This window comes from Astyanax mexicanus, chromosome 13 (genome assembly GCF_023375975.1).
Source record: "Astyanax mexicanus isolate ESR-SI-001 chromosome 13, AstMex3_surface, whole genome shotgun sequence".
Taxonomy (NCBI): domain Eukaryota; kingdom Metazoa; phylum Chordata; class Actinopteri; order Characiformes; family Acestrorhamphidae; genus Astyanax; species Astyanax mexicanus.
Window position 1 is genome coordinate 45782438 of NC_064420.1, and position 17254 is coordinate 45799691.

Below are 17254 nucleotides of genomic sequence, written 5' to 3' on the forward strand. Positions count from 1 at the left end.
CAAGAAATACAGGTGCGCCACTGACTGATTAATACCCTGACAACAGTTAAAGCAGCACTAGGTAGGATTTCCTTGATTTTTGATCTTTTTAAAGAAGTAAAATTACAGCTTGAAACTCACTGCAGCGCTGCATTGAGGTGTAATAGGAGGAGTAGCGGTGCTCTCGTGTCTGTGCCGGAGCTCCTCTGAGCTCAAACCAGACTCTGTAAGTTTTCCAAGGCGGCCGCGACCAACGCTCGCGAGAACTGTGACCTTCTTTCCGACCTTTAGTTCTAACAGTTCTGCAAGCACTACTGGTTCATTCTTTACAAACTAACATACAGACACTCTGGCAGAAGCTGGGAAGAGACAGCAGAACGAGCCAGAAAACGAGAAAGAGAAACTAATCCGCCTGAAACATTTATTACACTCTGCAACTGTAGGGGGAGCGCACAAGCACAAAATCTCAATCCTACCTAGTGGAGCTTTAACAGTCAGCCGCCCAATCCTATCTTAGCTGTGCTAACACACTTCATGATGCAAATCCAGCATTTACATCAACAATAAACAGAGTAAAGAATATAAAATAACATTTCTGTTCCCTTAAGTCCTTAAATGAGCTGCTGGTGTATCTTCACAGTGTGAACGCGCAGGTCAGTATCTGTCTCTGCTGAGACGCACAAAAGCACCGCACTGATAAGATACGAACGCGCCAAAGTCAGAGCTCACCTGCTTCTTAAAGGAAATGACAAGTCACACACTGATTGGTTTATTTCAATTTACACCCAAAATGAAAGAAAAGAAAATTAGTACATTAGTGCAATAGTACTTTTTACAGCTGTTCATTAGCATAATTCTGAACAGATTTTACTCATTCAAACAGCTCCGAATTGTAGGTAAGATGCTCAGTTTAAAGTAAAGTCTACTTACTAAAATATACAGATAATATCTGTATCTGATCTATTTCTGAGATCCCCTTAGTTGTTGCCACCCTGCTCTATACAGCCTATTTATAGTTATTATTTAATGTGTCTCACGCTCAGATATAATACAGATATCCAGCCGGCTCTGAATGTGTCTCTGTTAGACTGAACTCTGCTTTGCATCAGTCCTTTATCTTTCCCGAGCTTCATGCAAATAAAAAGAAATGCAAAATTTTCTTCCGCATGTTTTTAAGAGTGAGACCTTTATTCTGTCGGTTGTTAGGTGGTTGCTAAGGCGTTGATAGTTGGTTTGACTGAATTGAACAGTCCAAAGCATTTTGCTAAAAGCTGAATACAGATTTTTTTTTTGCATAATACAGCTGTTTGCTGTTGATAAGTGGTTGCTAAGTGGTTGCTACAGTGTTGCTATGGTGTCTGTGGTCGTTACTAAAGTGTTGCTAAGTGGTTGCTAGGTGGTTGCTAAGTTGTTGATAGTTGTTAAGGTTTTGGCTGTTGGTTACTATGGTGTTGCAAAGTGGTTCTTAGGTGGTTTCTAAGGTGTTGCTAGGTGGTTGCTAAAGTGTTTTTATATGGTATCCCTGTTGGTTGCTTTGGTGTTGCTAAGTGGTTGATAGGTGGTTATTAAGGTGTTGCTAGGTGGTTGCTAAAGTGATTTAGGTGTTGCTAGATAGTTACCAAAATGTTGCTATGGTATCTGTGTTGGTTGCTATGTTGCTAAGTGGTTGTGAAGGTGTATTTGTGTTGTCCCTGTTGGTTGCTATGGTGTTGCTAAGTGGTTGCTAGTTGGTTGCTAGGTGATTGCTAAAGTGTTTCTATCGTATCCCTGTTGGTTTTTCACGGTATTCCTGTTGGTTGCTATGGTGTTGCAAAGTGGTTGCTAGGTGGTTTCAAAGGTGTTCCTAGGTGGTTACTAAGATGTTTTTATGGTATCCCTGTTGGTTGTTAGTTGGTCACTAAGGTGTTGCCTGGTGGTTGCTAAGGTGTTGCTATGATGTCCGTGGTGGTTGCTATAGTGTTGCTAGGTGGTTGCTAAGGTGTTGATTTGATATCAGTTTCACATGTATTCCCGACCGTGACACACGTTTTAGAGTCAATATCTCAAAAATGGGGACCCAAAAAAAAGTTAACCAGACACAAATCGGGTGTGATTAACGATAATAATGATGATAATAATAATAATAATAATAATAATAAGAACACTTAAGTCTTTTTAATAAGAACAGTACTGTGATTAATCAGATTTAATAAGAACTGTATCTCAGTAACAGAGAAGATCTCCTCTGTCTCCTGATGCTCAGGGTCTTCCAGGTGACCGGACTCACAGTGTGCAGGTTTAGTTTTGGTCAGTCGTGATTAATATCAGTAAAATAAGAGTTTGATATAAAATCCTGCGGGAGTTTAGTTTGGGAGGAGTAAGAGTTACGGCTGCAGCCTGAAGAAACATGCCATTGCTTATTACTGCACTTAATCCAGATCATTTTACACTGATGTTCCTTCTGGTGCATAAATCATCAAACGTTCCACAATCATTACACATAAACGTATCACAGCTGGAGTAAAATTACAGTGGTGATGTAGAGTAATTATGCAGGTATCTAAGATAATGATCTGTGAAGCTGTTTATCTGTGAAGCTGTTGGAGGTTTAATTGCTCAAAAAAACAGTAAAATTGGAATAAATACCAATAAACAAATGAATAATGCCTTGTAATTTGGTAAAAACAGTACCAGATAAAAGTTTGGACACACCTCTTCACATGTGTTTTCTTTCTTTTTATGATTTTTGTTTACATTGTAAATTTATTACATTGTTTATTTATTACATTATTACATTGTAAATTCATTGTAAATTTACAATGAAATAAATTTAAAATTTATTTCATTGTAAATATTATATTAAAGATTTAGAGGAACAAATGCAGAATTATTTTGTAAACAGATAAAACTGTTCAACCAAAATTTGTTTCATACTTTAGATTCTTCTAAGTAGCCAAACCCTTTTTTTCTATGTATTTTCACATGTGTCCCTTAGTTGTTTCTTTAAAAATAATCTACAATGTAGAAAAATAATTAAATAAACATTGAATTGAACTCTTTTGGTGAATGTACACAAAAAAAACTGTTTTATTCAGTTTTTTTGTGAAGAATCTAAAGTATAGAACAAATTCTGGTTTAACACTTCTTGTTTATAGAATAATTCTTCATGTGTTTCTGTACAGCTTTAATATAGTCTTCAATGTTAAATTTACAATGTAAAAAATCATAAAAAGAAAGAAAGTGTTTGGTGTGTCCAAAATTTTGTCTTGTACTGTTTATACCAAATTGCTAAGCATTATTCATTTGTTTATTGGTATTTATTCCAATTTCACTGTTTTTTTAGCAATTAAACCTCCAAAAGCTTCATAGAGTGTTATCTTAGATACTTGCATAATTAATCTACATCACCACTGTAATTTTACTCCAGCTGTGATTTATATGTAATAAATAATTTGATGATTTATGCACCAGAAGGAACAACAGTGTAAAATGATCTGGATTAATTGCAGTTATAAGCAATGACATGTTTCTTCAGGCTATATAAATATATATAATATACTGCCTGGCCAAAAAAACAAATTGCCACAAAAAAAAAGGTTATACTCTAATATTTAATTGGGTCTTTAGCTGTGATTGTAGCACAGATTCACTGTGGCATTGTTTCGATAAGCTTCTGCAATGATACAAGATTTATTTCAATCCAGTGTTGCATTAATTTTTCACCAAGATCTTGCAGCAGCATTGATAATAGTAGAGTCTGACCGCTTCTCCAGCACATCCCAAAGATTCTCAATGAGGTTAAGGTCTGGACTCTGTGGTGAACTCTCTCAATCAATGTGTGAAAATGATTTTTGCATTTTCCATGCTGTACTATTTTTTTTCTGATTTAGGCGTATATAAAATGAGAGACAGAGAAACTGTACTTACATTTTGAATGAATTTACAGCATACATTGTGTGTTATATTTGATTAGCTGTGTTGAAGGATAAACTGGCTCCTGATGTTCCTGATGTTGGAGTGAAGTAGAAACTGGCTCCTGATGTTCTGAGCTGTTGTGTTGTTTGTTCTGAGTGACAGCTGCTTTCTGAAACAAGGCCCAGACATATTTCTGCCAGAAGGAAAAAGCTCATGCTTTAAAACTTTACAATAAAACACCCACAAGCCTGCGTATTTCTGCTGTTTGTAGGATTTGCTCGTTTTTAGTCCATTTTGTCCGATGGCTGGTATAAAACGGAGCCCGTAACGAGGCTGTTTACGGCAGGGCCAGATGTTTCGGTAATATACGAGTTGTGGTGAATGTTTAGAGACAACAGTCTTGTTTAGATTTCCCTTCCCTCCTCAGCCACACTCCTGTCCCTCTGCAGAGACGAGCCAACGTGACGCAGCTTTCTGACAGCCAGGGTTTCAGGCTCTGTAGAGAAGAGCAAAACAATCACACACTTCCAGAATCTGAATCTGAATCACACTCACTCAGATACAGCAGCAATAAACTCATTTAATCTGATTTTATTGCCTTGCAGACATTGCTCTAATTGATATTAACATGTTGATCTTATTTTTTAACATCTTAATTTTATAATACTTTATTTTAAGAAACACAATTTAAGGGTTTTTAGCATTTTGTTTTGTGTTTGTTAATAAGCCATAAATTAGACATATTACACATTATTTTTGTACTTCGTATTCAGCCTTATTATTTTTATATATTATTGCATTTTAAATGTACGAACTGTATATTATAAGGCTGCCCATCAATAAATGTCTATTTTCTGGTCTATTTTCATACATAAAGCGCACTGGATTATAAGGCGCATTATGCAACCCTAGTAAGGAACAGTGGTGTCGCCATGTTTTCCTTCTAATTCAGTAATGCTAAGCTAAGGAAACAAAAATGTAATTCTTAAAAGTCAAACAAGTGCTGTATGTTAATCTACACAGATTTCTCTCCTAAAAACTATACCTTATTTGAGTAGGTAAAGCACTTCCTTTTATTTACTTTAAACTTAGAGTTCCAGATTTTTTACTAAGGCTGAGTGCAGCAGAATTAGCATTAGCAGCTAACTGCTAGTGCTAGCCACTGTTAGTCCTAGTCAATGCTGCCCAACAGCGTTTTGGTAAGCCAGGGAGATATTAGCTAGCAGTTTGTCCCATGCATGTAGCTTGTTTTAACACGGTAAACACGCAGACTACAGTCTGATAATATTCAACTCTGAACGGTGAAAGAGCTAGCGCTTAGTGCAATTAGCGGCTAATGCTAATACTGCTCCAGCAGTGCTAGCCAGGGGTTAGCAGCAGCTAAATGCTGATAATACTCACCTCTGAACGGCAAAAGAGCTAGCGCTTAGCATGCTTAGCAGATAATGCTTATACTGCTGGAGAAATTTTACTGAAACTCCTGTATAACTCTGTACTTCAGCGAAGTGGCTTTACTGCTCCTTAATACCTGACTGGTTAAATTTATACATAAGGCGCACCTGATTATTAGACAAACTGAAAGTTTTTGGGAAAAATAAAGAATTTTAAGTGCACCTTATAGTGCGAAGAATATGGTAATTAGATCCCTGTTTGTGGAAATTACTATTATATGCATTATTATTTATAGGGTACCACTTTAAAATAAGACTACCTTTATAAAGGGTTTATAAACGGTTTACTATAAGTTTATTAATGGTTACTAATTAGGTTGTAAATGCCTTAAAAATCATTAATTTTATTTTATTAATTTTATTATTTTAAGGAACACAAGTTGTTTTTGTTAAATAAAGCTTGAATTAGAAATATTATGAATTATTTATGTATTATCTCTGTCATGTTTTGTTTATTATACACTTTATAAGAACATAATAAGAGCTCTGTTATGTGAAACTTGCTGGTGATCATCTAATATTCTGACTCTTCTAATGCTGCTCTTGTTGCTAAATGCAATCAAACCCTCACAGCAATGCTCTAAAATCTAGTAGAAAGTTTGCCCTGGACCGTAGAGACGGTTACTCCAACAAAAGCGGGATAAACTCTCTTTTTTTTTAATATCCTTGATCTCAGAAGAGATAAAGAATGAGTAAAAGTGTCCCAATACAATTTTTATCCAGCAGATCTGAGTGTAATTTAATAACTAAAGGGAATACAGAGCCAGAAGGTAACATAGACACGAGGCCACCCTGAAACAACGACATCCATCCATTTACTCCACCGTCCACAAATCCCAGCTTTGCAAAATATGCTCTTATTTAGCACAGCTGTCGACAGATAGAAACCCCGCAGTTTTTCCATCTTATTCAGAAAGACAAACAGTCCCGAATGAGGAAAATGAAATGACTGTGATTAAATAAAGCATTAATTTGATCTGGTTAATGGTTTTTGTGCTCGCTGAGAGAGAATGCCCACCTGCTGCTGCCAGCTCCAATTTGGCTCAGTCAGAAAGATGGAAAAGCCATAAAAGTGTTAATTTCATATTTCGGCGGTGATGAAAAAGGGGGAAAAAGTTTTATGTCCTCCAGAATCGGGTGAAATAAATTTTTGTATTCAAAAAGGCTCTGAAATGACTTAATAGACTAAAGCTGAGTCCGAGATCGAGTCCCAGTTCGAGTTAGAGTCTGAGTTAAGACCAAGACCAGAAAAAACGAGACCAGATTAAGATTTAAAAATAAAAATATTAAATGATCTTCTCTATTTATTAAAATTATGCTTAATCTGTGTCTCTTTTAAAACCTAATCAGAAGTCACCACATGAAGTCAACTGAATCAAATTCTATTCATTTTTATTATAAAATGTAAAAAAAATCACAACAGCTCCTCACTAAGGTTAGCTAGCTCATCACTAGCTTTAGTTCTGTCCTTGGTAACATTAGTGTTTTAGCTAGCTCATTGCTAAGTTTAGCTAGCTCCTTACTAGCTTTAGTTCTCTCCCGGAAACATTAGTGTGTTAGCTATAGCCATTAAAGTTAGCTAGCTTGTTGCTAAGGTTAACTAGGTTGTCACTAGTTTTAGTTTTCTCACCGGTAACAATAGTGTGTTAGCTTGCTTATAACTAAGATTAGCTAGCTCATCACTAAGGTTAGCTAGCTCATTGCTAGCTTTAGTTCTACCCCCTGTTACATTAGTATTTTAGTTTGCTCATCACTAAGGTTAGCTAGCTCATTGCTAGCTTTAGTTCTATCCTCGGTTACATTAGTATTTTAGCTAGCTTGTTCGCTAAGGTTAGCTAGCTCGTTGCTAGCTTTAGCTCTCTCCCTGGTAACAATAGTGTGTTAGCTAGCTCTTCACTAAGATTAGCTAGCCCTTCGCTAGCTTTAGCTATATCCCCGGTTACATTTGTATTTTAGTTAGCTCTTCACTAAGGTTTGCTAACTCGTCGCTAGTGTTAGTTCCATCCCCGGTTACATTAATATTTTAGCTAGCTCATCACTAAGGTTAGCTAGCTCGCTGCTAGTTTTAGCTCTCTCCCTGGTAACAATAGTGTGTTAGCTAGCTCTTCACTAAGATTAGCTAGCCCGTCGCTAGCTTTAGTTATATCCGCGGTTACATTTTTATATTTTAGCTAGCTCTTCACTAAGGTTCGCTAGCTCATCGCTAGCTTTAGTTATATCAGCGGTTACATTTGTATTTTAGTTAGCTCATCACTAAGGTTAGCTAGCTCATCGCTAGCTTTAGTTATATCAGCGGTTACATTTGTATTTTAGTTAGCTCATCACTAAGGTTAGCTAGCTCGTCGCTAGCTTTAGTTCTCTCCGTGGTTACATTAGTATTTTAGCTAGCTCGTCACTAAGGTAAGCTAGCTCGTCACTAACTTTAGTTCTATCTCCGGTTACATTAGTATTTTAGCTAGCTCTTCACTAAGGTTAGCTAGCTCATCGCTAGCTTTATTTCTCTCCTCGGTTACATTAGTATTTTAGCTAGCTCGTCACTAAGGTAAGCTAGCTCATCACTAAGGTTAGCTAGCTTGTTGCTAGCTTTAGTTCTCTCCCCGGTAACACTGGTGTGTTAGCTAGCTTGGTGCTAAGGTCAGCTAGCTCGTCACTAAGGTTAGCTAGCTCATCACTAAGGTTAGCTAGCTCATCGCTAGCTGTAGTTCTATCCCTGGTTACATTAGTATTTTAGCTAGCTCGTCACTAAGGTTAGCTAGCTTATTGCTAGCTTTAGTTCTCTCCCCGGTAACATTAGTGTGTTAGCTAGCTTGGTGCTAAGGTCAGCTAGCTCGTCACTAAGGTTAGCTAGCTCATTACTAACTTTAGTTCTATCCTTCATTACATTAGTATTTTAGCTAGCTCATCACTAAGGTAAGCTAGCTCATTGCTAGCTTTAGTTCTATCCCCGGTTACATTAGTATTTTAGTTAGCTCATCACTAAGGTTAGCTAGCTAGTCGCTAGCTTTAGTTCTATACCCGCTTACATTAGTATTTTAGCTAGCTCATCACTATGGTTAGCTAGCTCATTGCTAGCTTTAGTTATATCCCCGGTTACATTAGTATTTTAGCTAGCTCATCACTAAGCTTAGCTAGCTCGTCGCTAGTGTTAGTTCTATACCCTGTTACATTAGTATTTTAGCTAGCTCATCACTAAGGTTAGCTAGCTCATCGCTAGCTTTAGTTCTGTCCCTGGTTACATTAGTATTTTAGCTAGCTCATCATTAATGTAAGCTAGCTCATCGCTAGCTTTAGTTCTATCCCTGGTTACATTAGTATTTTAGCTAGCTCGTCACTAAGGTAAGCTAGTTTGTTGCTAGATTTAGTTCTCTCCCCGGTAACATTGGTGTGTTAGCTAGCTTGGTGCTAAGGTTAGCTAGCTCATCACTAACTTTTGTTCTATCCTCAGTTACATTAGTATTTTAGCTAGCTCATCAATAAGGTTAGCTAGCTCATCACTAACTTTTGTTCTATCCTCAGTTACATTAATATTTTAGCTAGCTCATCACTAAGGTTAGCTAGCTCGTCGCTAGCTTTAGTTCTATACCCGGTTACATTAGTATTTTAGCTAGCTCATCACTAAGGTTAGCTAGCTCGTCGCTAGCTTTAGTTCTATACCCGGTTACATTAGTATTTTAGCTAGCTCATCACTAAGGTTAGCTAGCTCGTCGCTAGCTTTAGTTCTATACCCGGTTACATTAGTATTTTAGTTAGCTCATCACTAAGGTAAGCTAGCTCATTGCTAGCTTTAGTTCTATCCCCGGTTACATTAGTATTTTAGCTAGCTCATCACTATGGTTAGCTAGCTCATTGCTAGCTTTAGTTATATCCCCGGTTACATTAGTATTTTAGCTAGCTCATCACTAAGGTTAGCTAGCTCGTTGCTAGTGTTAGTTCTGTACCCTGTTACATTAGTATTTTAGCTAGCTCATCACTAAGGTTAGCTAGCTCATCGCTAGCTTTAGTTCTTTCCCTGGTTACATTAGTATTTTAGCTAGCTCGTCACTAAGGTAAGCTAGCTCGTCACTAAGGTTAGCTAGCTTGTTGCTAGATTTAGTTCTCTCCCCGGTAACATTGGTGTGTTAGCTAGCTTGGTGCTAAGGTTAGCTAGCTCATCACTAACTTTTGTTCTATCCTCGGTTACATTAGTATTTTATCTAGCTCATCACTAAGGTTAGCTAGCTCGTTGCTAGTGTTAGTTCTGTACCCTGTTACATTAGTATTTTAGCTAGCTCATCACTAAGGTTAGCTAGCTCGTCGCTAGTTTTAGTTCTATACCCGGTTACGTTAGTATTTTAGTTAGCTCATCACTAAGGTAAGCTAGCTTTAGTTCTCTCCCTGGTAACAATAGAGTGTTAGCTAGCTCATCGCTAAGGTCATTGCTGTCCTTGATAACATTAGTATGTTAGCTAGTTATCTCATTAGTTTGTACTTATCTAGTCATACAAATTCACGATGATTCACATAAACAAACTATACCAGTGAGAGGGTGAAAAAGATCACATTTAACTTAACTTTAGACTATTTAAAATGAAAAGTGTTCATTGATTGGATACTGAACGAAAGCAGGAGTAGCTTGTTTTTTTTTTTGCCAATCAGGGTGCAGATTTTAGACACACAGAAAAAGGACTGATTGGGTCTGTTTGAATGAATTGTTGATGTTCAGTAACGATAGAAAAAAAGTTCAAATAAACTTTACCTCATACAGAGGACTTGAAAAAGAATAAATGATGATGATTTGCACTGAAATGAATTCAGTGCTGATAGAATTTTTTCTCTGAATTGCTCTTTTCTCTCAGGTGTTGGAGGAAACCTGGTGGCCATCCAGGCGAGCAGGATCTCCACCTACCTGCACTTCTGGAGTATTCCTGGAGTTCTGCCCTACAAGATGAGGCAGCACTGGCCCAACCCCTGCATAACCTTCTTTTCTGCAGGTAAGAGACCTTATTTACACCTGGTCACTTCAAGTACCGTATTTTACGGACTACAGAATTTAAATTTTCAGTAAACGGAAAAAGTAAAAGGAGTAAGTAAACAAAACTATAAACTATATATCTCTTACACATTGATTCTATAAGAAATAGAAATAAGAATATAAAATAAAAATAAAACTTATATAGTGCAAACAATAAGTGCATACCACAACCAGTCATATTAAGACTATGCTTGCAGTGCAAACAGAGACAGAACTTTTTTTTTAATACAGTACAATGCTAAGGGATTAGTACACCTGCCTATGAAACAGTCAGGTGTAGGATTTACTTACAGTATTTATATATGGTTTGTATCTTGTTGGTCACTCTGTTACTGTTTATTGTTTCCACTGGAGCCAAAATGCAGCCAGACATACAACTTAATAGTAGCAGAAGCATCTTCTATACAAATGCCTGAATTTTCCTCTTCTGCTGAGAGCTGCTCTCACTGCTCAGTCATCATACTCTATCGCTATCGCTACTGGGTTGCCAGATCCCTCTTAAAAAGTCCACACTTAACTGTTTTTTTGCCCCGCGAGAAAGGTTTAAGCCTGACGAGAAAAATCGTCCGTTTTAATCTTGTGAGATCTCGTGCCACGAGATCTCGTCACACCCCTAGCGCTTAGCTATAGTAAACGCATGATAGCGCTACGCTAAGAAACCCTGAGCATTCCAGTAAGCCAGAGCGCAATACCAGCTAGTGGATAGTTCCACATAGCTTATTTTAACATGGCAAATATGCAGACTACAGTACAATATACTACAATATACAGTACAATATACCAAGTCTCTGAACAGTGAAAGAGCTAGTGCTGCGGCTAGCAGCTAATGCTAATACTGCTCCAGTTTTTTCATTCTTTTTAAAATGCCTAGTTGTGGTCTCTAGTATGAATGAATGCCATGTGAGCCATTTTGTGTGAAACAAACAGTCTGTGTTCCTGCTTTTCCTCAGGAGTGAACTCCAAGTCAGCGAGGGTCCTGTTCCTGCTGGTGGTCCCCGGTCACCTGGTCTTCCTCTTCGCTATTAAAACACTACAAGGGGGCCACGCTGCCATCACACTGCCCTTCACCTGCTGCTACCTGTGTGCTGCTCTACTCCAGGTCAGACCACACACACACACACACACACACAGGTTTACAGGTTATGGAATTCTATTTGTGTGTCATTTAAAGAAAAAACACACACTGTAGATTAAACACTATGCTGTTTACACATGCAGTATGTGCAGCGTTCACTGCTCACATCTGTGCTGCATGTCCCATTGAAAACACTGTGTTTAAAAGCGCAGCAGCAAATTTACAACCTTCTGTGTTAAAGCAGCTACACACTGCACAGATATACACACTGGATCACAGAATCTTCTCACTATATTTACTTTCTTGCTCCCGCATCAGACAGCTCTGACCAATCAGAGGAGACGATGTGCTCGCTTGGTTTATTGGTGCACATTTGGTGCGGTTAAGTTTTTACCTGTGTGAAACTAAATCAAACCAAACAGAGGGAGAAACGCTCCAAATAAACAAACTCATCAACTGATCCAGATGATAGAAACCTTCACAACTACAGGTGTGAAAACGCTCTTTTATACTCAGCTAATTAAGATCTAATTCAGAAATCTTTATAAACAAGCTGAGATGTTTTATAATAAAGTAAAAAAAAAATAAAGTTTCCTCTATCCAATTTATCATGCATTCTTTTTTATTCCAGCGCCACATGTTTTATGGTGTTTTAAGTGTATACTAGTATTATAATCAACATCACTAATATTAATATAATTGAATTTTTACATTTCTTACATTTATTATTTTATTTACATTTAAATATCCTCTATAAAAACTTAAGAAGCCTCTTAAGAAGAACAAGTGCAATTAATCGCAGTTAATTACAGAATATCACAGATTTGTTTTTTTTACCTTTCATTTTATTGAGTTTTAACATGCAAAAAACAAGAAAAAATAAAAAACAAATACAGAACAACAGAAAAGGCAGATCGGGTGTTTGACAGAGGTCTTCAAAGGGACATTTAAATGCTATACAAATATATAAGTATATTTGAGGTAGAAAAAGAAAGAAAGGCAAATCATGTGGAGACACAAAACACATGGAGGTCTAAAATACAAATTACAGTTTATGAATCAATGAAGTAAATCAGCTCAGAGGCAAGTAAAAGTTCCAGTTTCTCCAGTATTTTTCAAATCTTATATGTCTTAATAAAAAGTCATTTTCTCCATGATTTCTCCATGATAAACTTAAAAGTCTACATCTTTAGCTTAAACTGCAACTCCAGAACTTTCTCTTGACCCTCTGCAGCAGTGAAGATGTTCCTGTGGTTTTGTCAGAATGATCGATCCAGTCACACCGTCCTCCTTGGCTTTCAAGCTGCTGTGTTTGGACTTTAACATGCTCCGAAAACACATCCTCTAAATGATGAAAGTGAGAATATGCACTCTGTGCTAGTTTTCCTCATTATTCTGCAGCAGTAGATTTACCCGTGAGTTAAATCCAGCGCTGTGTCGTAAATGTGTTGATGCAGCTGCGGAAGATGGAGCACAACACTGAAAGATAACCCTGGCATTGGCTGAAAAGTGCAGTCTTATAAAAACAGCTAGATAAAAGGGTTCAATTTGATTTAAAAAATACATATTAGGGCTGAACGATATTGCGAAAAAATTGTGTGCTTTTTTCGACAATGTATATCGCGATATTTAACAATGCAGGACCCATGACATCACCAGCCTCGCATCCGAATTGACCAATAGCTGAGTCAGCACAGAGCTCTCAAAACCCGAGAAAAACAGCAAAACAACAGTAATCACCCTTTAATCAGCCATTTAAATGGCTTTTTAAAGGGTAAATAATAGGTTTTTTATCTGGGATTAAAATCATGAATTCAACTGTAACTGGAAATATCTGCACTGCAAAACTGTGCATCTGATTGTCTGATTAGTTTATTTCACGTTACACCCAAACCACACCCATCATTAATTAAGATAAATAGTGCATGCCTTTAGCACGTTTTCAGCTGAGCAAGGTGTACTTTTCCTGTTGTTACGATAGCAAAGACACACTAACATGCCCTGAATCAAGCTGCATGGTGCACGGTTGACATCTCGCCTATGGATCGCTAAAAAAAGACGGCATGTCTCTTTAACCTTCACATTGGACATAAATTGTTTTTAATGGAATCTCTTTTTAGACTATAGAACCGATGGAACTGTTTATCTTTACAGGTAAAAGAGCAGGTCAATTTCCTCTGCTGAGAAGCGCAGGAGCCCTGCAACATTAAAATAGCAATCAGTCAAGTCAGAGCGCACCTGATTGGCTGATTGGTTCATTTCGCGTTCTGCCCAAAACACACCCATGATTATTGAAAAGAATTAGTACTTGCCTTTTGCACGTTTTGAGCTGCGATATAAGCCCCGGAGATCGTCTCGTTCCACGCACTGAATCCTGGCTAACCTATCCTATATTTTACATGTAACCCGATTATTACTATTATTATTTCGATAAATCCAAAGTTTGGCTTTTAACATAGCTAGATAACTCCCCTGCTGTCTTTGTTTCTGAAGGCTGCTGGTAATCGGTGGTCAGTCACAAAACCTGGAGATATCAGCCAATAGCATTCGCTGAGGGAGGTGATCCTGACTCCGCCCCCAAACTGTCAAAACCATCCTAAAACCCTAAAACTTTTGCTTTCATTTCTTCTCCTTCTGCTATTACCATATAACACAATTCTGGTTGTGTTCACATAAACATAATGCCATCTCTTGAAGTGTGACAAAAAGCAAATCAATAAATTTGAGTATATATATATATATATATATATATATATATATATATATATGTTTAAATGCTCTCAACTCAACCCCAAATTTGACATATTACAGTAACTGCTCAATCAAATGAATAGGGTAAACATGCGGTGATGAGCATTGATATTTCAATTGTGTGAAACTGACACCAATAAATCCATAGTTCCTGCTATGAGTATTTTTTTCCCAGTAACATAGTCGCTGTGAAGTGAGAATAGTTTTGTGATATATTGACTATCGCTGAATCTGAGTTTTGAGATATCACTGTTACCATTAATTCACCACAGCTAAAAGGTGCTGGAAAAACTTGAAAATGGGTCTTGAAAGTGCTTGAATTTTACCTTGTAAAAGGTGAATGAATCCTGTTTCTAATAAAATGCTCTTTAATACTATAGAATTATAGAATATTTTTAGACTATAGAACTGATGGACCTGTTTATCTTTACAGGTGGGTATCCTGCTCTACGTGGCTGACCTGATTGTGCGGCTGATGTGGAGGAAGGGCCTCGACCCAGATAACTTCTCCATTCCGTACCTGACTGCTCTGGGAGACCTGCTGGGAACCGGCTTCTTGGCCTTGTGCTTCCACCTGGTCATGCTGATGGAGGGGCTCGGCCTATGAGAGGATTAGGGGCGTGGCCTTCACTTCCAGACCTTGAAAGGGACCCCATTGCACCACCGTCTTCTGGGCTAGCACCTTCTGCTGTCTCTGGGAGGTTAAATAACACAGACTAACGGTACTCTAGCAGGCTGGATGAGTGGACTAACACTAATGAATTCTCCTGTTGGACATGAAACATACATACTGGACCTACAACAACTATCTGTTACACTGTAATACACTGTAATGTGTGGGTGTGTCCTGTAGTGATGACTTACACATACTCATCTTCAAACTTTGCAGGGCTTATTTTCTTATTTATTAAAAGTATAGACTATTTTGGACTATGGGACTATCGACCATCCTGTTCCACATCCAACCATCTATTGTGTGACATGTTAAATGAGCTTGAATGTGTGTGGATTAAGATTTGAGGACTGCAGAAGTCGCACAGATTTCACTGATAGATAAATGGCCATAAGACCTTCTGTTGCTTTCTCCAAACTACTGCACTCATCGTCAAAAACGAAAATGCTTACGAAAATAGTTGAACCCAGAAGGATGTGACCAAAAGGAGACCAATGCTATTTTTAAGAAAGATAAATTCTTCATAACAAGCATAAAAAAGATCGCTAGTAGTTTGTCTCAGTAGCTAGCTAGCAAGCTAACTTTCCCATTCCACCTTAAATGGCTCAACAGACAGCAGGGGCTGCAGCATTTAAGGCGGAATGAATAAATAAAATAAAATAAAAGCTAATCAAAGCTAATTTCAGCTTCCCATTACAGAGGAATTAGAGAATGGACAATAATAATTAATTTCTGCACCCTCTCCCCCAATAAAATACGCCCTAAAGTTAACTAGTTAATTTGCAGCAGCAGCAGTTAGGTTGCTGAACTTTAGCGCTCCTGATGACGTACCGGGTGCTTGTTGAAGGGTCGTCCCATTTTTCAGGGTGCAGGATTTCACCCCTTACCCTTCTAACTCTGTTCCAAGGGGAAGAAGGGTTACACTCAAAAACAAGGGGTAGGGGTAAGTGGTGAAATGGGATTGGGCTTTAAATGTGATCTGGCAGCATACAAAATTGTGTACTCCACACCATGACTTCTTGAAGCTAATCACGGTGCCTCCACACATGGATTTATTGGTCGTCCACACCAAGACAAAAGCAGGACCAAGTTTCATTCCTGTTGGTTGATTAATTCTGGGTGCAGCTATTTTTTTTATTTTTTTATTTTTTGTTTTTTTGACTATGAGTGCGTTTTGGATAGTTTGTATTATGGAAAGTACAGGGGTTGGACAATGAAACTGAAACACCTGGTTTTAGACCACAATAATTGATTGTGGTGACGGACAGTTCTGGTGGAAACAGGAGAGTTGAGGTGTACATTAAATTCTGCCATGTTTTGTTCAGCAGTGGTTTTATGTTTTTTGGATACAATCCGGGTAAGCACCCAAACATCCCTTTCAGACAGCTTCCTCTTACAGCGTCCACAGTTAATCCTGTTGGATGTGGTTGGTCCCTGGATACCGTGGCTCTTGATACATCACAAAGACTTGCTGTCTTGGTCACAGATGCTCCAGCAAGACGTGCACCAACAATTTGTCCTCTTTTGAACTCTGGTATGTCACCCATAATGTTGTGTGCATTGCAATATTTAGAGCAGAACTGTGCTCTAACCCTGCTAATTGAACCTTCACACTCTTACAGCTCTTACTGGTGCAATGTGCAATTAATGAAGATTGATCACCAGGCTGCTCCAGTTTAGACATGAAACCTCCCACACTAAAATGATGACAGGTGTTTCAGTTTCATTGTCCAACCCCTGTACATGCTCATTCCAGTGCTGGATTAAATTACAGAACAACACAAAAGTGAAGAAAAAGAGAAGAAACACAGAAGAAAGAATGGGACCCGACTTGACGGAGAGATTTTTGGAGGTTCTGCTGCTACAAATAACCTATAACACCTAGAAAAACACAATATTCAGGTTTTTTAGATTTTATGAATTTTCCTCGACTAGTTCTTGATTTGCCTTGCAGTGAATCCGTGTCACTATTTTTGTGCACTAAATTGATTTTTAGAGGTAGACCACAGTCTAAGTCATCGTTGTTGTCATTGTAGTTGACGTCATCTGGTTATGCCCACATATGGCACTCTGGATGTATGGATTCTGGATCTGACATTGATCCATTTCAATAGCAGAAATAAATGGGGTTTAATAAATGTGTTTTGAGCCATATACAGTACCTGTACCAAATGTTTGGATTATTCTTTAAAGTAGCACCTCTTGCTTAGATTAGACAGTTTTACACATCTTGGCTGTATTTTCTCAGTCAGATTTATTAAGGAGTCACCTGGAATTCAGGCTTTCAATTAACAGCTGTGCTGAACTCATCAAGAGTTAATTACTACTTGAATTTCATGTCTCTAAATGTGTTTAAGAGCATCAGTTGTTCTAATCCATATTATGAGAAGCAAAAACTACTCAAATAAATAAAGAAAAAT

At 37.8% G+C, this 17254-nt stretch overlaps 1 protein-coding gene across 3 annotated transcripts in view; it reads left to right on the forward strand.

Moving 5' to 3' along the window:
* Positions 1-17015, forward strand: part of LOC103045687 (solute carrier family 41 member 1) — a 41850-nt gene extending 24835 nt beyond the window's left edge. For all 3 annotated transcript variants that reach the window (XM_049463141.1, XM_049463142.1, XM_049463143.1), the window contains 3 exons: positions 10160-10294; positions 11286-11434; positions 14595-17015. In XM_049463141.1, coding sequence (XP_049319098.1) covers positions 10160-10294; positions 11286-11434; positions 14595-14768 — 458 coding nt within the window. In that variant the 3' untranslated portion in view covers positions 14769-17015. The remainder of the gene's footprint in view (positions 1-10159; positions 10295-11285; positions 11435-14594) is intronic.
* The last annotated feature ends 239 nt before the right edge of the window (positions 17016-17254 follow it).